This window comes from Rhinolophus sinicus, linkage group LG12 (genome assembly GCF_036562045.2).
Source record: "Rhinolophus sinicus isolate RSC01 linkage group LG12, ASM3656204v1, whole genome shotgun sequence".
NCBI classification, from domain to species: Eukaryota; Metazoa; Chordata; class Mammalia; order Chiroptera; family Rhinolophidae; genus Rhinolophus; species Rhinolophus sinicus.
The window spans coordinates 11,882,235-11,904,122 of NC_133761.1; the positions used below are offsets into that span (position 1 = coordinate 11,882,235).

The 21,888-nt window shown below is 43.3% G+C and overlaps 1 protein-coding gene across 4 annotated transcripts in view; it reads right to left on the bottom strand.

Annotated features, from left to right (window-relative positions):
• The window catches only part of FER1L6 (fer-1 like family member 6), a 132,986-nt gene that overhangs the window by 13,358 nt on the left and 97,740 nt on the right, over positions 1-21,888 (bottom strand). For all 4 annotated transcript variants that reach the window (XM_074316373.1, XM_074316372.1, XM_074316371.1 and 1 more), the window contains 11 exons: positions 20,295-20,475; positions 19,138-19,364; positions 17,498-17,620; positions 16,227-16,266; positions 14,892-15,004; positions 13,745-13,876; positions 12,744-12,869; positions 9,361-9,488; positions 5,442-5,612; positions 2,762-2,922; positions 755-897 (listed from right to left, as the gene is read on the bottom strand). In XM_074316373.1, coding sequence (XP_074172474.1) covers positions 755-897; positions 2,762-2,922; positions 5,442-5,612; positions 9,361-9,488; positions 12,744-12,869; positions 13,745-13,876; positions 14,892-15,004; positions 16,227-16,266; positions 17,498-17,620; positions 19,138-19,364; positions 20,295-20,475 — 1,545 coding nt within the window. The remainder of the gene's footprint in view (positions 1-754; positions 898-2,761; positions 2,923-5,441; positions 5,613-9,360; positions 9,489-12,743; positions 12,870-13,744; positions 13,877-14,891; positions 15,005-16,226; positions 16,267-17,497; positions 17,621-19,137; positions 19,365-20,294; positions 20,476-21,888) is intronic.

The window sequence follows — 21,888 nt, forward strand, 5'->3', positions numbered from 1 at the left end:
GTTTGCCTAGGAAAACCCCAGGGTGGGCCCCCTGTACAGCTTAATTATTAATAGTGCCCTTTTCCACTCTCAAAACGGCCACGGTTTGGGTAAACCATTCTATGAGCATCCTCATTACGTGAGATAATTTATGTAAAGGACCTAGTACACAGAAGGTTCTTAGTAAAGTTTACCTTCTTTTCCCTTCCAACTCCTAACCCAGATTTCTAGTTACATATTCCACACAACTTCTTGCCAGTTCTTCAAAGCAAGCCACCGTCTATGACTTCCCTGGGAAAACTAGTGGGCTATGTGGTTACTGATAGATTTTGGACAAGGCCTTGGGCATATTAGATGAGTTTGGAAGTTTTTGAAATGTCAGGATTCTTCCAAAAGAGTTTGCCAACTCAAATCCTAAGAAGGAGAAAGCAGTAAGTCTGACACTGATTAGGGCATAGTTTCTCAACCTCGACATTACTGACATTTGGGGTTGAATAATTCTTCTTTGTAAAGAGCTTTCTTGTGCAGTGCAGGATGTTTAATAGCATCCCGACCTCCACCCACTAGATGCTAGTAGCACCCCCACCCACTTGAGACAACCAAAAATGTTTCCAGACATTGCTAAAGGTCCTAGGATGGGGCGGTGTGTGTGTGTCAAAATGGTCCCTGTTTGAGAACCATTCTTCTAGGGCACAGAAGATTGACTTTCAGGGGAAAAGTCATATTCCTTGGGGATGAACAGTCCTAGTGGGGCCAGAACTGGCTTGGCCACTACCTGCTCCATTCCTGGCTTATCCTTGTGGTACAGTGGGCGAGTTTCTATGTGTTCAGGAACCAGCCTACATCCAACCTCTGGGATATCCTTCCAAGAGTGTAAAACTTTGAGGGCCAAGTGCTCATAAGATTCCACCGTCTCATCTGCATGGAAGAGAGAAAAATAAAGAGACTTGTCAGATGCATGTTCCTGTGAGAGGGCAGTGATGGGCTGTCAGATGCATTTTTAAACATTCCCTTAAAGGTTTCCTTTAAATATACTGAGGCACGAGAAAAGACCGCAAAAGAAGAAAAGGACAAAGAGGATGGAAAGAGGTGGGGGTAGATTGGTGGCAAGGGGAAACAGACTGAGGGTTTAGAGAGTGAGACATGAGGTGGTTGACAAAAAGGCCCAGCAAGTGGTCAGGATCTTGCAATATGGGGCTCCATTCACCCCTTGAATCAGATCCCTCCAGAGTCTATGAATCACAAGCTTGACTTCAAGATACTGGAGAGGGTATGTTTCCTGGAGATATAAAACCGTTTGCTAACACAATAGTGTGAGAAGGCCTAGGGAATTGGGGTGACAAGTGGTGACGAGGGGGTGAAATGGGCACAATATCTATTCACGGAAGTCTTCTCTCATTATTACTTGGGACCTCCCTCCTACCACCTCCTGCTCTCAGGAAAGATTCTTTCATCCCTCATTTTACTAAAGAAGACAATTCATGATAAAAATAATGGGAGATATAATACTTGCAAAATAAGGCAAACATTGTAGAAAGAATCAAATCTAGGGAAGTTGAATTTGGTTTAAAAAAAAGGGGGGGGAACGCACAAAAATATCTCCCAATAGCAATAATTACAAGCAGTAAAAGTTGACAGGGACAAACAAGTAATCTTTGTCATGAACTAAATCTTTGTCATGAAGTTTAATCCATCAAGAACTGATCTTGATGAACATCATTTCAGATTTTTGGTGGGCAAAAAATTATTTAGTCATGAGATATAGGATATTGACCAAGGAACTACATTGGCTTGATAAATCATATTGTGAAAAAGAATTTTTCTCAACAGAAATTCATCAATATGTCATTAATATCCTATCTATCTAAATGTCAATTGACTCTGCATGTAAAAACCTTCAAGAAGTTCTTGGGGTCAAAACAACATGGTGAAAGGAAATCTTGGCATCAAAGTGTTGGGACCAACATAACAGTACCAAACATCCGTCACATGTCCTTAATTGGATTCCTGCATCAGAAACACTGTACCATGTAGAGGCAACTTTTAAGCACCAAATGGACACGGATGACGACAGTACAAGAATGCTCTGTATCATGACAATAAAATAAAGGTGACTTTTCTTCTCCTCCTAAGTTTATGAAAGCCTCCCTGGGATCTTCCCGGCATGCTCCTGCGGAAAATCTACTTCTTAGTGTTGAAATAGGAGAGTTGTTAGTGTAACATTTATGGGGGTAATTTGGGTTGCGTCCAATAATTTGTATAACATTCTTTTTTAAGGCCATTGCCGAACTTCTGACACAATTCTATTCATGTGATCAATACTGTAGACACATCAGAAACGTGCAAAAATAAGTATAAAGAAGTTCATGGTGCATTAAGTGTCACTACAAAAAATGGACACAATGTAATGGCACAGCCATAAAATAGTATCTTATCAATGATCGTTTCAAAGAATAAAAGAGAATCGTCATAGTCTGTTGAAAATAGCAAAGGCAGGATAAAAAACAAAACTATATATGGTACACTTAACAATTTTGTAAAAAGGTGACATATTGCACCCCACACACACACCACCACTGTAAGGAAATAGAGCAGCATGCAGCGTGCTTATCTCTGATTTGGGGGAGTATGAGTGATTTTCATTATCTCCATTTTCCGTATTTCGACCATTAGCAGGCATTACTTTTACAATAGATGACCATGTTCCTAGCCACAAATACCATCAGAAGCAGGACTTTTGGAAAGAAGAGCAACATGAGCAGGATACATTGTGGGGAGTTACCAGTGTCCTCTTCAGTGAAGACTGTTTTCCCAGAAAAAACCTGGTTTCCTATCTGTATTTTCCCAGGACGGAAGTAGGGTCCATCCAGTCTGTTGTCTTTGCAAAGTTTGGTGAGGATTTCGGTGGGTTTGGACGTGTCTCTCCAGGCATTGTATCCTTCTCTGAAAAGTGGACGAAGGACAGATAGGGTGAGGCCCAGCTTCCCCAGGAAAGACACACTCATTGTCCCCATTAAAATGGCCACTGAAATATGATCTGTGTCATTTCCTTCAGATTCAGGTTGTCATCTACACACGTGGGGCTAATGTTTTTTGTTGTTTTGTTTTGTTTTCTCTCTTTTCTGGTCACTACCTATGCCTATGCATGCTTTCATGAAAAGCAGGACTCCTGTGCAGCTTGACATAAAAATCCTTTGCAAGTAGTTTTTTTTTTTTTAAAGAATTATACCTTAAAAAAACTGAAATTCACATAACATAAAATTACCCATTTTAAAGTTGACCAATTCAGTGGCATTTTGTACATTCACAATGTTGTACGACTACCACCTCTATCTAATTCCAAAAAAATTTCCATCACCCCAAAAGAAAACCCTCACCCATTCAGCAGTTACTCCTCATTCCTCCTTAGCCTGGCCCTTGGCAATCACCCATTTGCTTTCTGTCTCCATGGATTTCTTTGCAGGTTGTTTTTGCTTCGTTTTTTATTTTCTTTCTGGCAGAATAGCCACTTGGCTGCTATGTATTCTACGAAGAAAGCCTAGTTCATTCTTTCAGCTCCTTTGCTTCTTTCCTCCCCTCAGCTTCCCCCAATCACATTGTAGACTCAAGACACAGGCAGAAAGCGTTGATGTGCTATTTTTCTAATCAGTGATTTTCCTGCTGCTGAGTGTCTTTCCATCCCTTCTTCGTTTAAAAACTAGCTGTTTGTTTAAAAGTCATTAAGTGGCAATGAAATCCTTCATAAGAGCCAGGCCCAAGATAAGCTTGGATTTTGTTGCACATTTCGTACAGGATTCATTAGAATTTAAGTTGTTTAAGCATTTCAATAAATCAAAACATAGCTAGAAAGCAGTTGTCTTACATTGTGCCGGAGATATATGAGGATCCTGAAAAGTCCATACAGGCCAGGCCCAGCACCACACACAGGCTTCCCCAGACATAGATGCTCATGTCTTATTTTTAAAACTCTTCAGTGGACAAAAGTTATAACTTCCCTGACTAAACTATCCTGCCCCCTGGTAGTTCCACCGTCAGGAAATTCTTCTGCACAAAGGATGCCCCATGTTGGCCTGTGGCTTTCTTCTCTGACTTCAGAGACAGTTAATCACCCTCTGAATAGTACCCTCTCAGGTACTTGAGAGTGACGTAAACACCTCAGGAGCCTTATACATTCACTAGAATTCCAAAACTGAACTGCCATTCTAGGCTCTGAGAAGGACGGGCCAGCAGTAGAGACTTGTCTGAAAATCATGTCATGGAAGAAACAGGCCTTCAGACTCAGTGAATGTGAGTCTAAATGGGCACCACCCTTCTGGAGAGCCATGTGGACATATATATTAACAGTACTTAAAGTGTGCATTCCTTTCAATGGAATTATCCATGTCTATGGATGCGTACTGAGTGAATTATCAGAGGGGTGTGCAATGGCTTTTATATGTGAGTGCTTATAGCAGCAATATTTCTAATAGAATACAGAAGAAAAATACAAATGCCCTAAAATTCAGGAAGGCAAATTGGTTGTGTCATTTCACAATAAATTCATATGATGGAACACCATGCAGCTATTAAAATAATGTTTTCAAATGATATTTGATGACATTATAGAATGCTTATAAGGGTAAGAGCAACAAGTAGTTTACAAAATTGCACAGACAGTATGAGTCCACCTTTGAGGAAAAAATAGCATAGAAAAAAATACTAAAAGGAAATGCATTAAAAATTTTCACCTATCTCTGCATAGAATAATTTGAGCATTGTTTTGTACTTTGTGTATTTCCTAAATTTTCTACAATGAATGTATATTATTTTATAGTCAGGAAAAATATTTCTAAAAGTATACCGTGAAAATCTGATGAATGTTTTTCATATTTTCCTAGCTGAAATTTGTAATTGTAAGATTTCATTTTTTTTCTTTAAGATATCAGATACAACATTTTTTTTTTTTTAAATAAAACTGGTAGTCTATATTTTCAAATGAAGCAGAATTCAAAATCTCTGTAAAATGTAAGAGTTGGGCCCACACTTCCCTCATTTTTAACATGGGGATAACACCTCATCAGGTTCGAGAAAATTGAATGAGATACTCCATGTAAAGTGCTTGGTATATCATAAGCCCTCATAAATGTTAGTTATAATTAACAGGGATGTTGGCATTTGTATTGTACTAATCATTTGCCTTCTACCATCATTCCCCACCAGGCCTACCAGGCCCAGCTGATTGAATGAACACATACAATTCAGCTCCTGACTCTTGAAGAACCTGCCTTGGGTTCTAAATCAGTGCTGCCTCCCCCACCCCACCACCTTCTGGTGCAGGGAACAGTTTCCCCAAACCAGCCCTGCCGACGTGGAGCCCTGCTGAGATATTAAAGTTGAGCCTTGGCTGGCCTTCCCAGAGCGTGGACAAGCTGAGGCCACAGTCTCGGAATGCCAGCGGTGTCTCCATAGGAGAAAGAACTTACATCTCGTACTGGCTCTGCAAGCCACAGATGGCTCGGTGTTTACTGTAGAAGCGGTTCTCCAGGTCGATTCTGGTCTCGCCAATGAGGTCATCGGTCCCGATCATGTCATGGTCGTAGATCAGGACGGAGAGCAGGGAGTCCTTTGGGAACGTTGCCTGAAGCTCAAATGACCTGTGGTCCAAGTAGAGGCTTTAAGGGTCAACAATATTTGGCCACACAGTGAACTTTCCCTCGCTTTGCTTTTAGCTAGCCTACATATGAACTCACTAAACACTCAGAAACTCAGTTACTACTTAGTGGATATTTATTTGGTTTAATTTTTCACTGAGATACAAACTGTTGTCAATTCCAATTCTGTTGTCAATTCCCAGTAGACAATAATCTCTTTCATGGACTCTCTTGCAGTCTTCAACTAAAGTGAGAGCAAAACTGGTTTCAAACATAACTGATTTCCAATACTGGTTTTTGAATCAGTAACTTCCTGGTTGTAAAACTGCGAAACGTTATTTCATCCCTCTCAGCCTCCTTATGTGTAAGTGGGGATAAATACCTTCTTTATACTATAGCATGGTGGTTAAATGTGATATGCCTTTTAGAAAGCATACATTTGACTCCTAGGCATTCATCTGGCACCCAACAAATTGCCATTCCCTTTCCCCCCTCCATTTTTGCTTCATTAGGGAATGCCAGCTGAGTTTATTTTAGATGAAGACCCTATCGAAGATTGGAAAAATCATAAAAACAGAATTGCAGGACTGGAATGCTGCCTCTACGAGATTCTGAGCCCCTTCAGGACAGAGACCTGCCTTCTTCACCTCTGCATGTTGGAGCGGGCAAATCACCTACAGAGAGTAGACATGTAATATGTTTCCTTGAACTGTACGGGACCTCAGGGAACATATCAAATCCCTTCATTTTACCGATAAGGAAATAGAAATCCAGAGAATACAAGAGACTTGCTCAGGAGCATACATCGGGCCTAACTGGCATAAATGCCAGTTTGCTGAGTCCCGGGTCTGGCTCTTTCCACCAACCACACCAGTGCAAGGTGTTGAAGGGAGCACAGGCGCTGCTGGACTTCCTGTGACGACGCACTATCTGTGCTACTGTGCATTAGAGAAGATAATGAAGAATTGAATTTTGAGTGAAACCCAACATTTTAGGAAAATGTCTCCCTGAAAATCAAATCAAGATGCACAAGTGTTTCTCTAGTTGTTCCCGGACTCTGTTATACTGAGAAAAGGTGGGGCGGCTGCTCGGGGAGCAAGGGAGAGAGAGGAGGTGGGGAGGAAGGGAGAATGAGGGCCCGTTGTTTCCTTGCATGTCCCCGGGCCTGTCTGGGCTGCTGCTCGCCTGGTCACATCCCCTGAACCCTGACTCTCACTCTCCAGGGTGGAAGGGACTGAAATCAGAGTACAGCCCAGAGCCAATTAACTCAGGGAGAAAAAAACCAGAGGTGTTTGACAGCTCCAGTGGCTATAATCGACTGAGGAATCTCTAGCAGGCCAGGGATATGGCTGTGCAGGGGAAGAAATGCGGGGCTTCCACCTGAAGACAGAGCATTGCCTCCCTGGGGCTCCAGGATTTGGATTCCAAACAGTCATTAATATTCTAGAGGCTCTCACAGGAAGTCTCCAGCCTCCTATCTGAGCTTAGCTGTCACCAGGCTGCTGCCACTGAGGAAGGACTTATTAAGTGCTTAACCGCCCCTGGCAACCGTGACAGAGGACTCAATTGCTCTGTCCCATCTCCCCAAGCTGTGTGCTCACAGATTAACCTCTCATGAATTTTCACGGGAGCTGTCATTAAAAACTACTCAAAGCAGCCCACCTTGGTTGGACTTTCAGTCACCCAGGGAAGAACTAGGCTTATCCCAATTTGTGCGTCCATGAGATACGATCTCTAGATACAATGATGGTTGGAAGAAAGAGAATGCACTACGAATCGGGTAAAAACAGCCTTGTTGAAATATTTGGTACCTCTAAGCTTCAGAGTAAAGATGTCCCACTGTTTCTTTGTTCAGTTATTTATTCTTTCGTTTATTAAGTTGCTCGTTTCACATTTATTACATATCCACTATGTGCCAGGTACTGTGGTTATTCAGAAAATGAGGAACTGCCACTGTCCGCAGACAGGTACCACCTCAGGCTGATGCACTGACAAGATCTCATTCAATCCCAATGACAACTGGAGGTTTGTCCATCCATCTGTTCCTTCATCCATTCATCATTCATTGATTCGCTCTACAAATATTTATGAAGCATCTGCTCTGTGCCACACCCTGTCCTAGGTGCTGGGGTTGTGGCATTGAACAGGCTAGACCAAGTGTCTGCCTATGAGAAGCCTACAGTCCAGTGGGGAGATGGGAGACAACCAATAAACACAAACATATCAATCATGTCAGAGGATATAAAGAAAAGTCAAGCAGACAAGGTGCCAGGGGGTGGAGCCTGTGCCACTCTCCTATGGCAAGATCCCAAAGAGGGAGCCCCCAGACCCCAATCAGACCCAGGAGCCCTCCGCTTTCCCTGCTGGAACACTGCAAGATGGAGCCTGAATAACAATTAAATACCCATCCAACAAAGCATCCGCACGTGGAGGGCGACTGGAAAAGTCTCTGTAATGCCAGAGGCAGAAGGGAACATTCCATCATCCTCTTCTTCCGTTTACCACAGCCATAAACTGGGGTAATAAAACTAATTCATGGCACTGTGGTGAAAGCAGCTAATAAAAAGTGACTACAAAGTACTTGGCAAAATGAAGTGCTAGTTACATAAATGGCAGGTAATGATAAAGCCATCTCTGGATCAGGGTAAGCTTCCCTGATATCTGTTTAATTATTCTCATAAACCTGAACAGGCAAGATCATTTATTTTCTCATTTCCTCAGGAGCAATAAAGTGTAAGAGGCTCATGCTGATCAAATATCAAAGGGTCCAAAGTAATCACAATATGTAAACGAATTTAAATGAGGCCGATGGAGGCTGATTATACTTAAAATGCACCCATTGCTAAAGTGACTCTCAAGGGAGAGAAAAAGGAAGCTAATGTGTTTTGAGTATCTACTATGTGCTAGAGTAGACAATGTGTGAGGTGCTATATATTTCGTCTTCTAAAGGTTCCTGAGAGTCAAGTGTCACTATTGTTGCTTTGCAGATGAAGAAAACTAGGATCAGAGAGGTTAAGCCACCTGCATAAAGTTACACAGCCTGCATGTGACAGAATGAAAACCCATGTCTGCTTGACTCCAAAGTTAGCAGCCGTCAGGTGCACAAACTCGAGCAGGGAACACAAATGTGTGGCACACTCTGTTAGAAGACAAGTGGGGTGGTAGGGTCGTGAACTGGAGAATGGTTCACCCGAACATTCACAAACGCAATGTGTTTTAAAACACTTTGCAGAAAAGCAAAGCACAAGTGGGGGATGCAGTTCAACTTTTTGACTGCACCCAGAATGAGCTGCAAAATGATATGACGGAAAAAAATCCCTGTGGTAGGAGACAAGAACAAAAGTCTGGTCCCTTCTCCTCCGCTCATGAGCTGTGTGAACCTGAAAATGTTTCTAAACCTCTCTGGGCCTCCAGTGGTTCTCTGGGCCTTGGTTGCTTTGTTTGTAAACCAGAAACGTCTCTGATGACATGCAGGAGGCTGAATGTAGAAAAGATCAACATTGAAGAAATTTTGGAAAACCCTGGGCATGAAGCTCACCATGTACCACCTAGTTCCTGAAGGGAATACATGAAGAATTTGGCCTTTCTCCGTGAAGGTTAAGATTGATTGGCTATGATCAAGCAGAACTCAGCATTTAACCTCCTGCCACCATTTACTCAGACGCGCACATGTACACACAGCAGCCCCCGACAGATATGCAGCAGGAGCAAAGGCACAGGACAGCGCAACATGAGTCCAGCGGCCACTAACCTTCCAAACACTGGGTTCAGCTGCTTGGGAATGTATTTGTCCCGGTCTTTGATTTCTGTTTTGCCAAGCTTGACCACAATGTAGGGATCTGATTTGCCATCTGGATCAGCTGGGCTAAGATTAAATGCCTGGGGAAGAGAAAGGAAATCCCTTTGGCCGGATAGTTCTCAACACTGGCTGCACACCCTGAGATCACTCGGGAGGTTTTAAAAAAAATTGACTGAGTTCCATCCCCAGATATTCTGATTTAACTGGCCTTGGGCTTTGGGATTTTTAGACGCTCCCTAATGAGTGTGCAGTCAAGGCTAAAAACCACTGCTTTAGCCTCTCTGCTTTGCTGTTAATAGAAAAGTTACCAGCTTTGCCCGAGTTCAACTTTCTCTGGAATCATCTCCCCAGTGGAAAGCAGCACTTAGTGCAAAGTAATGAGGAATATGCTGGACCAGGAGGCCGAAGTCATGAATTGGAGCTCTACTTCTATTTCTAACCAGTCGTGGGATCTTGGGCAAGTCACGTCATCTCTCTGAGAGCTATCTGTGAAATCATGGGGTGGACCCCTGAAGGCTCCTCCCAGGAGTTACGGGCTCTGAATTCATGACCCTGTCACTCTTGCACTTAGCACTGACTGGTTGAGTAATGATCTGTTTCTCAGAGTGAAGTCTGACTCCAGACAAGCTGGGCATTAAACCATCACAAGCAAACACTTTGTAAAAGAAGGCTGTGGCAGGGACTACTGAGGAATGATACTGAAAAGATGGAGCAACTCTGCAGAGGTGAGAACTGAGTGAGAAACAATCCCATTTTCAGAACTCTGTCCCACAGATAGAATGGCATAAGCACACAAAGCTCCATTTTCAAGGATGTTCATTAGAACATTGTTTAATAGCCACATTTGTAAACAACTTATATGTCAATTACTTAGAGAGAAACTCAATCCAAAATAGTCACTTCTGTCGTCACATCCCCCAATTTTAACTCTCTCCATAGCAGTTTTCTCTGACATTCATTTCATTTATCCATTTCTTTGTTTATTTTTATACCTTCTTAACCCCCCAGCCTCCCCCGACTAGTATGTAATCTCCACGCAAGCAAGGGTACTGTCGGTCTTGTTCATTATATGGACCTCGAACAAGGTCTTCTTAATATTTGATAAATGAATGAATAAACGGGCACTAACTCAGGAAAATACTAGGAGGCCACCAGGAAGAATGAGGAAGACCAATATGTACCAATCTGGGAAAACACCCAAGTTACATTATGAGGTAAGAAAAGAGAACGGAAGGTCAATATGTAATGCATGAAGCAGGGCTCTATTTAGTTTTGCCAAGCTTGACCACAATGTAGGGATCCTATTTGCCATCTCAACCTGGATGGAATTATAGACAAGTGGAAATAGAGATAGATGTATTTGCATATACATAAAATAGTAAGTTATTTCTGGTGTGGGTGGGTAGAATTGCAGAAATGGGGAGATTTTTATTTCTTTATGCAACTTTTAAGTAGGATTATTTTTCACTTGGTGTTTTATTAAATTAAAAGATTTTTAAATTAACGTATTACATAGTTAATTGATTAAATCTTAGTGTGAGAGAGCAAACCACACAACCACAATCCCTAGAATGTCCGTGAAAAGCACGGACGGCCCACAATCGCAGTGCATTTATCCTACTTCCCACAACCCAGGGCCACCACCCTCTGACTCTTCATTTGTTCAAGTCTTGCTTGTCCTCAGGTTCCAGCCCAAGCCCCTTCCTCCCCCACGCTGCTTCCTGAGCCGGAACCTGGTCTGCATTCCTGGCCTTTGTCTAGGGGGTACCAGATACATAGAACATGTGCTGTGGACATTTGCTGAATCAATCAATCAATCAATCAATCAATCAATCAATCAATCATCCGTCCCCAGTCTCTGTGGTCCGAAAAACTTCTCCCTCTTCTTCTATTGTTCATGACTTCTATTTCTGGATTCCCCAAACTGTGTCCCATAGACCCACAGTTCTGCAGGATTTTCTGTGGGGCGGGGTGGGAGGAAGGTGTGGGGCAATAAATTTTAAAAATTCGGTTAAAGTTTCAACCATTAAATAGGTTTCTTTGCTTCTGGAATTCTCAGAGCCTTGAATGTGCTAATGAACTTTGTGAATCTCAGGGGTTGGTGAAAGGAAGAAATATTATGTGCACCATTTCTCAAATGTATTTGTACACATGATCTGTTTCCAAGAAACGTATATTAATTCTCTCTCCAAAGAAAACTCCCAAGATGCAAGTGACCTCCTGAACAAAATTTAGAAAAGGTTAGTCTAAAGTATCCTGTGGGTGGGTGTTTAATATAGACTACTCAGCAGTGCCAGTGATTCTTTACAAGTACTTCTAATCTCAACCTCTCTGACCGTGGTCATGGAGATGATGGTGAAGGAAACATGAGAACTGCATGATGGAAAGGGAACATTTAGTTCCTCCTTTGCATTAAAGAATCATTTGTCTTTGTTTTATGCTTCATTTCTATTTTTTTAAAAAAGGATGCAGGCAATTTAGGCAAACAGTTAATATAAAATAAGACTACCGCAATCAAATAAGATTATGAAAATCAACTCCAAGGTCAGAAGATAAAAACAAATGCATAAACCATAAAGGTTCGGCAGACAATTTCTTTGATTGAGCATCAGATTTGGTCCCGAGCTTCCTGGCTGGCAATCAGTTCAAAAAGTTTCACAGTTAAAGTTTAGTGTTCTCATGTTCAGACAGAAGGGCAGATAATATTTTTTCTCAGAAATACATCAAAATGAAATTTCTTTCTGCCACAGAGCCATAGTTGGGGCGGGGGGTGGGGTGGGGCGAAGATTTCACAGTAACAGCTGCCCTGTTCTAACAGTTTTGCCTGTGAGCTGCCAATTTCCAGCATATTTGGTTTCCTTCCCAGTTAGCAGCAAAGCCAGGGATGAACTGAAACTACACAGAGAAGTCCTATATGCCTGGGAAGTATTTTCTCTGAGTGAAAGGCCAGTCAGTAAATGGCCATGTTACCACCCAACCTTCATACCTCCTGTTACGGACTGACTATGTCCTCTCAAAATTTATATGTTGAAGCCCTGACTCCCATAATCCTGACATTCGTTCTCTCTCTCTCTCTCTCTCTCTCTCTCTCTCTCTCTCTGGATGCACACACAGAGGAAAAGCCATGTGAGGACACAGCAAGAAAGTGGCCATCTCCAAGCCAGGTAGAGAAGCTTCCCCAGAAACCAGCCCTGACGGTACTTTGACCATGGACTCCCAGCCTCCGACCTGTGAAACAATAAACATCTATTGTTTAAGTTACCCAGGCTGTGGCATTTTGTCATGGCAGCCCGAGCAGATTGCGACAGCCCCTCGGCGTAAACAAGAGAGCTCACCGCCACGATGTACACCCTGATCAGGACTTTCACGGGGTGGTTGGGGGGAATCCCTTGCAGGATTCTCAGCTGCCCGCCGTCCTCGGTGCTGGAATCCTCAGGGATTTTGTAAATGCAGAAGGAGCCCTGGAACCACAAAGTGCAACCCATTGAAATGACATAGTCATATGCCCACCAAAAAACTTAAGAGGGCATAGCACTGGGGAAATGGGCACAGCCTGAGATCCAACAGGACCGGGGTTGGCACTCCCCTGGCCCTTGGCGTATCATTCGGAAAGTCACATAACCTCCTTTATCTGAGCTTCATGTTCCATCAGTGAATCCGTGTTGGCACAGTAACACCCTCCCCCCACACTGTTATGTGAGGAACATGAAGAGTCAGATGGGATACTGAGTGCCTTTTCCATGGAGTGGCTGAGCTTGTCCTTTTTCCGCTATCTCATTCAATCCTGACTACAGTATTCCCATTTTCAGGTGCTGTGACCGAGGCTTAAGGAGGTCAAGTACTGCTCAAGGTCATGACGCTGCTTAGTATGATAACTAGGGTCCAAATGCATGTGGGCAAACTGCAACCTCCACACTGCATATGAAGGGCCCAGCATAGCACGTATTGATTGCTACTTTGTGATGCTGACACCATACGTCTGCCAGATGAAGCAGTTGCGTTGTTTGATTAGTTTAATCATCCAACTGGTACATTTGCATAACTCATACATTTGGTAGGTCAAGAGTGGGAAAAGCAAAGTAAAATTCCCTGATCTTTTTAGGTAACAACTCTGTCTCCTTACAGTCCATGGGACTGAATTCCAGCCACTGGCCGTGAACCAAACATCTCAAAAGACTTGGGCTAGGTCTTGTGGGCTTCTAGGGAGGGTCTTGTGTCAAGATGAAGGATTTTCCTTACACACGTCCCACACCACAATCCCTCATTAACATAATGCGGTCATGTTGGACATTTATGGACCGGAGAGCCAAATAAAAGAGTTAACTTCAGAACCTGCCTTAAACTTTCCTATGACTCGGTCTCCATCAAGGCCTTGGTCGTCTTCCGTAGATTTGCCTCTGAAGAGCTCAAAAGTTTTCACCCAGTCTTCAAAATTGTTAAATTCACTCTCGAGGTCACCATCGTATATCTTGAGAGAGAAGGGAAAAGAGAGTGCTCAGAGAAAGGAAGGCCCAGGGTTTATTTAAGGGGAAATGTCAAGGTTCTCCAAAGCCAGCCTTGATATACACCCGTTGGAAAAACCTAGTCTACCATTAATTGATCTTTAGCAAAATAAGGAATATGATTGACTCAGCATTCCTGGAACTAACTGCCATGCTGAAATTTATAAAAACCTTTTTGATAAACTTTGAAATTCCAAGAAGTATAGCTAAACCCAAAATGTTTTTAAATACAAGTATACATATGACAAACCTTTTTACAGGTAAGTGCTGACATTGGTTGTTAGATTATAGACTACTACAGATATTTTGAGGACATTCAAATCAATACATGTTCATTAAGCATCTAATTCTTAACACATATAAAGTGGTGGAATATTTTTTTTATTGTAATGCATATCAACATGGATTTTCCAAGCAGGAAATTATATACATACTTTAGAAATGAAAAATTGAATTGAGTTTTAGGTTTGGTAATATAATTAAATCATTTATTCAAATTGCCTATCAAAATGACTTATCTAAATTTGTTATCTAGATACATAATTTTCGCTCTCCCAATTTTCATATCCATAAATATGTCTCTAGCTAATAGCCTCTGGCTAATGTTAAAATTGGTCTGATAGAACTGACTTGAGTTAGAGGTGAAACTCCTGCTCTTCTGACTGTGTACACATCTGCATGATGACATTAAGCTCCAAGAGGTGAGCCCAGGAGAACTCATACACTCTAAATCACCTTCCTGGATTCAGGCTAACCAACGGAAGTCATGCCCCTTCTCAATATGAGGATGTAGGAAATGGAAAATTAGCAAGCTCCATTGTCTTGGCTTGCATGCTTGTTAAAGTTTCTCTGCATCAATGATTATCATGTAGACAAAGTAAGTTCAGACAAAGGTATTAGTAGGATTGACTGAAGTACCAACAGAATTCCCCTTCTGAGCTTCCCACCCCATCCATGGCTGCCATGGTTGTGTCCACATACCTTCAAGACTGCCAGGTTGGGGATTTCATCTTCTTTGAGTTTCTTCTTGAGTATTCTGTCTTTCTTCTTCTTCGGGCCATCTATATTCACCACGACCTCATCTGATGTTGCCTCTATAGATATTTAGTGGAAATTGTTAGACTTCTCATGGCTGTTGAGATGAGAAGAAACTAAGTCAAGCTCCCTCTTCCCCTTTGCTCTGGTATGGGTCATGACCCTTGTTTGCAAAAAGAAATAGCACTATTTTGCTGTAGGATTGATACATATAGCCATGCAGTCTGTGCACTGCAGGACAGCCAGAAGTGTTACTCACACAGCAATGCAATGTCAACAGATTGCCTGGGGCCACACAATGTGCTGGCCTGTCCTGGTAGACGTAAGAATTCTGTAAACTACGCAAAGAGGGGTAAGTACTTTGCCCAGTCATCCAACTAGCAGAGAAGAGACCCAGAACGGACTCACTCCAAAGCTTTTACATCCCTTCTCAGATCTGTTTAGAAATTTGGGAGTCATTTAGTTCATCAAACTGAGGCTCAAATATGCTAAGGGTCTTGCACAAAGTGACAAATGTAGTTAGAGAGATTATTCATTAATTTTTTAGGAGCAGCCTCTAGAAATCTGAGACAGACTTCTAGTTCTGCTATTTTCTAGCTGTGGAAACTTGAGCTGTTCAACCTCCTCATACCTTGGTTTCATCATTTACAAAATGAAGATAATATTGCTTATGTCATGAGATTGGCCTTAGAATGAAATACGCTAACTAGGAGTGGGCTGAGGCACTGAGCCTGACTCTGATTTTCTTACTTCCACCAGTGTCACCTGAAACAGTGCTGGCCAGTGTGTGTTCCTGTTGATTTTTAGGTCAAGACCTACTATTGGCTTGAATCCAGTTTGCGGTCATTTCTAATCCCAGAGGCTTCTTTCATTTAATTTCTGCCAAACCAGATCCATGCAACCCTTGTAAACTGAGTTTGGGAACCTAAATCCAGGTCACCTCTAGTAAAGTTTTTCATGTTGGTTTTGGCCTGTTATCTCAGCTCAGTTCTATTTTCACTCTGTTGTTTCTATATTAAGACTGTCAATGTAGGGACGTGAGCCAAAGGGTTGATTTCAGCACTGAACTGGATTCAGGAGCCTGGAATCTGGTTCCAGTCCAGCTCAAATCAGCAACATGACTTTTTAAAGAGTTGTCGTCTTCCTGAGATGGTTTCCTCACTTGGGAAATAAGGGGGTAGTGCTCTAATATACCTCCCATGGATTCCATTTTATAATTTTTCTCACCCGAATGGCTTTATTCTCTGATCAGCTGTCCCCAGAACAGCTACTTATACTTACCTGTATTGCCTTTTTTCTCTTTGAGATCTCTCTCTTTTTCCTTTGAGAAAAGAGAGAAACAAGATTACGGACACTGGCATTCCTCCTTCATTAATCCTGACTGCTAAGAGTTCCAATTATCGTAGCCTTCTCCACTCTCAGGGACGCCATTATTAAAGAGTATTCGAACAGTGTCTAACTAGCCCCAGATGAAGCCTCACTGCTAAGACCTAGAAGTTAGTGTAGTGAGATGCGTGCCCTAGAGAAGAGCGACCCACACAACCAAGAAAAGAGCTTTGGGCTGCAGACGCCCTTGGCCTCTGTGGACAACCTCCTCTCAGCCTGTGGGAAAGCAAACTCTCTCGCAGTATTTTTTCATCTCCCTGCAGCATCACCTGAGTCTGGAGCTATGAGTTTTACCTATTGGCCTGTTGGGTCATTGGGTTGATCCTACAGACTGAGGAGGTTAGCAGAGAAAGGGGGAGGGGCTTAAAAAAAGGAAGGAGGTTGGAGGCAGGGACTCACATTTGGTTTATTTATTTAACTATATATCAATCTTCATGGATGGTCCTAGATGAAGCAACTATGGTCTTTCCAAACTAAAGAATCAGAAAACTTTCTATTCAATTCATAGGTACGATGATCATACCTGATAAATATTCCTTTCTTTTCTTACTCGGGGAAGTGACATCTTGCCTAATTCAGCCACTGAGCTTTGGCCTGAATCCCCAGACCCACTCCCCACTGGTTCTCCAGCTTTATAACTCGATCCCTTTCTTGTTCCATGTGCATGAGGCCTGGCTCTGGCAAGCTGCTGATTATTCCCATTTGCTAAAGCCAAGATCTCTGCCTTTACCTTGATAGTCCCCCATATGAATTTAGAGTCCTGCCGAAGACCTAGGGCCCTGTCACCTGGGTATGTCCAGGTGTAGTTGAAGCCCCCATTGCTGATGCCCACCTGTCCAGAGACCCCATTCCTCCTGGCTGGACCTCTCCGGGTCTGACTGCTGGGCAGATTCTCCAGGTGTCAGGCTGGACTGCACGTCCTTCCAGCATTTATATCAGAACCTGTGGTCCTAGGGCCAGCTCTAGCCAGAGGGTGGGGATATAGCAATTCTGGAGCCCTGTCCTCTCAGATTTTGAACCTTCTACAGTTAACAGAATCACACCTGAGTCAGGCTTACCAATAGTGGAACTTAAAAGAGGGGATAATGTGGGATTTGGGGGGAGAGTAGAGGGTGCTGTGCTTTCCTATTGAGTCCTGTCACTGTCACAGCCAGGGGAGACTCTACCGTCTGTGCTTTCTTCAGGGAAGCATAGTATTTGGACCACCAGTCAATGACGTTCTCAGCAGATTCATCTGCTATGGTTCTCTTTCTCCTTTTGCTGGACCTCTGGGAAGGTTTCCTGGCATCCTGGCAAGGTATGAAGATGGATGGTTAGTGAGGCCTCATGGATCTGCATGCTGGTGGCTGACTGGCTTCCTGGTACACTCTGCAAGGTGGATGGAGGTATTGACAGGTTTTATGGTTGCAGTTCTCTGTCCCACTTCAGTAAATGAATGTTTAATAATTTGGTCATCCATTCATTTGTTTATTCAGCAAACACTTATTAAGTAGAAGTGAGATACTGTGCTGGACAGAGGGGATATAAGGACAATTAGACATAATCCCTGCATTGGGAGGCTTAGTGTTCAGGAGAGGAGACAGGCATATGATACAACGTGGTATCGTGGAAAGGACATTAGCTTCAGACAGACCTGGGTTATAAATCATTAAGCAATTAATATGGACTTGCTGAGGCTCAGTTTCCTCAACGAGTGACAATAACACCTGCCCACGTCACTGTTATGAGGATTAAGTGACATAATATAGACAGGTCTCCTTTAGCATTATTTCTGATTCGAAGTGGTACAAATAAATGACACCTACAATGTAAGTGATGGGATGGGAGAGGCAGTGATACGTGTATGGCGGAAAGGAAGCATTTGTGGGGGAGACAGTTTCCCCGTGGAGGAGGCTATATCTATGCAAGACACAGCATGAACCCTTCATCCATTCCCTCTCAGACGTCTCTTGAGTACAGAGCTATTATGTGCCAGCCTGTCTATCAAGTACAGGAAATACAGAGATGTTTAAAAAACAACAACCATCTCTAGCCTGGTGGGGCCCACAGTTCTATCGTGGCCACAAACACTTAAACTGGGAAGTCTAACATATAGTGGCAGGCGCAACGCTGGTGGGATGAAGAGGACCCCTTGGGTGTCATAGGGGGTCACTCTGAACCTGGGTGAGATGGGAACAGCCTGAGCAAACACCCATTCATCTATCCGCCTCTGCTTTCTATTTCAGCCTTTACCATTTGCTGGGCAGGCAATTTCTCGGGACTTTCTAAAAACGGCTTTCTTCTCTAAGTCAATTGATACGTCAGGATTTTTGCACACAGATTTATGACTTAGATGAATGAATCACATCTTTGTGTTATGGTTCTTTGTGTACTTGTCCATCTCCCATGCCAGACTCTCAGCTGGATGGGGATGAGAAATCTCACATCTTTTTAGAATCCAGAAGATACATCTTTTCATCCCACATGACCTTGTACAAGGTAGGTTCTAAAGATCTGTGGATTAGGCCTAGATAAAGAAACCATTGTCATTTCAAGCTAATGAATTCAGAAGAGTTTCTGTTCAAATAAATATTACTGTCCCATTTGACTGGCACTATCATTTCATATACATTGACTTATTTAATTCTATAACAGTGCTGTGAAGTGCGTGTCGATATCCCCATTTTACAGATGAGGAAACTGATGCTCAGAAAGGTGAAGTCACTTGCCCATGGTCCCACAGCTAGTAGGTGGGAGGATTAGTATGTAGAACCTCTAATACAAACTCTAACGAGCCGATTAATGGAAAGAGGGATCATATTCTGACCTTAGCTTTTCCCCCTGTGGGTGGCTCCTGGGCTGCTGGTTTGTGTTCAGGCTCCAGCATAGGGGATGAATCTGGGATGTCTGTCACACTGGCCTGTGGAACCTGTGCAGAGTCAGGCACCACTGTGGTAGGCGGTTCAATATCCACATAGACGTGATCTGCTGGGGGTTCCTGGGAGGACCTGAGGGTCCCAGAGGGCTCAGTGACTATTAGCGAGTCTGAAATAGCTGAAATGGAAGCACATCGGGTCAGGCAACTGGGCTACAATCCAGGGTGGTCATTTCAGGGACCCAATACTGGGAATCAGACAGATCTGCATGCAAATATGGCAAGTTCCTAACATCTCTGAACCTCATTTTCCTTATTTATAAAATGCCAGTGAAAAGACCCATCTCACGGGGGTGGGGGAGAGATAAACGAGATCAGGATGTAAGGCTTCTGGTGCATAATAGGTAATCGATAAATGGTCGTGTTTGTTATTGATCCCTCACGGTAATGTTAATGAGCTGTGGTCATTTATCACAGCATTGTTTGCGGAAGTGGGGAGTTGGGGGCAGCCTAGGGGTCCAATACAAAGGAAAACGTAAAGCAAACTGGGGTAGGTGCAGCAGGCAGTGGTAACAAGCTAACACAGCCGTATGGGTAGATCTTAAAACAGCTTGGAGTGAAAAGAGTAGGAAACCAGAGGAAGGTTACAGCACTGTTTCAGAAATGCAAATGAAACCGATTTGTATTTTGTAAGGATTGGCCTTGTGGAGCCCACAGTGGGGCGAGGCACTGGAGGGGGTGGATATAGGAGAAGCTTTGACCAGACCAGTGATAATCATTCAGCACGAACCGAGAAGCGCAAGGAACTCAACTCTGTGCACCTGAGATCCCAAGCAGAATAAACTGAAGTCCCATCAAGCAAAGCCAAATGTCAGGGAGTGGAGGCAGGAGGGAACATGCGTAATAGTCAAGGAAGCCTTCTTGGAGCGGTTGACCCTGGTGTCAGTCTTAAAGCCAGAATCTGGCCACTAAAGAAGGAGAGGGGACATTAGGAGCAAATTCTTCAGAAAGATTCACTTGACAGTGGGGCATTTTTGTGTGGGGCCACCTGCAGGCACCACAGCCGGCCTTGCAGTCTGCAGCTCCAGCATCTAGGAGGTGCTTCCTACCTTGCTCAGCGTGGGTTCCATCCACCTGGGAGGTGAGGGCCAGGGGCTCCCTGGATTGACACAAAAACTGCTTCAAACAGTTGATGGTGTAGGTGCCCACCAGCGTGCTTCTCCCGAAAGCTCTCCAGTCCACCACGCAGATGCTCAGGGGTGGGTGCAGTAGCTCATTCTCAGGCAGCTCCTGGGAGGAGAGGCCGCAATGAAGTGGGGGAGGGGGGAGAGCACCTGGGCTCAGCCTGGCTGCTGATGCCCTGCTGACCTACGTAGGGGCAGGACCAAAGCAAGCTGGGCACCCATCCTCCCTCTGTCCCCGCCTTGTCATTCTGTCCTCCCAGGCCACCCCTGCAGCTTGCCAGAAATCTGGAGTATTGCCTTCCCCGGCCAGGGACTAATCACCCAAAACATGAGGAGTGGCACTAACAGTTCATCCCACGTTTCAATTGCAAAAAATCACAAACTTCCAAATGGCAGTAGTTGTCAAACTTCTTATTTTGTCGTTATTTACCAGGCGCACTCTCATGTCCAATGAATGTTTGAGCACAGGCCCAAGATAATCAATCAGTTGAAAGGTGAGCCATTTAAAATGCAGCTGAGGGTGAGGGGCCAGTGCCCTGCCCACTTGTTTCCCTGGAAGCCCCCGAAGCTCAACAAAGCTTGGTGTGAAAGGTTTGCAAACACCGTGCACATTCTTGAATTCCACTCTTTGCAGAGTTAGCAAATGTGTCCATTGGCACTGACTGACTGGGTTGGATAAAGCAAACACTTTCTTCACAGTTAGTTCCAAATCAGAGCACACAAAAAAGTATGTTGAAATATTGAAATAAACAAAAGCACAGATGCCAAAAAAAAAAAAAAAAAAAAAAAAAACAACCAAAAAGCCCCCACATCACTTTAGAAGCATAAGTTCACATATAAACAAACTACTGACAAGCTACCGTGTTTCCCCGAAAATAAGACCCAGCCAGACCATCAGCTCCAATGTGTCTTTTGGAGCAAAAATTAATATAAGACCTGGTGTTATTTTACTATAAGACCGGGTCTTATAACGTAATGTAATGTAATGTAATATAATATATACTATCAGGTCTTATATTAATTTTTGCTCCAAAAGACGCATCAGAGCTGATTGTCCAGCTAGGTCTTATTTTTGGGGAAACAGGGTCTATAAAAATCATTTTTTAAAAAACATTCAACCATTAAAATATGTTTTGTGAGGGTATCTTCTAAGCTAGGGGTTCTCGAACTTTAGCCTGCATAATAGGGTAGCGTGGGGGCGCTTGTTAAACCAGAGATGCCTGGGCCCCTGCCCCCTACACTTTCTGATTCAGTAGGTCTGCAGTAGGGCCTGCAAATTTGCATGTCTGACAAATTCCCAGGTAACACTGGTGCTGATGAATGGGGGCTACGCTTGGGGAACCACGGTAAACCTGATTTGACTGAACTGTGTGATCTAAGCTGGAACCTTTCAAAACAAAACAACAAACATCTATTGTATCCCATTCTGCAATTGTGGTTTTTCACTAAATTAGACTGTTCTTCCTTGCAGGTAGTGGCCTCCCCAAATTTGAAAACATCTCCCGAAGCCAGTTAATGA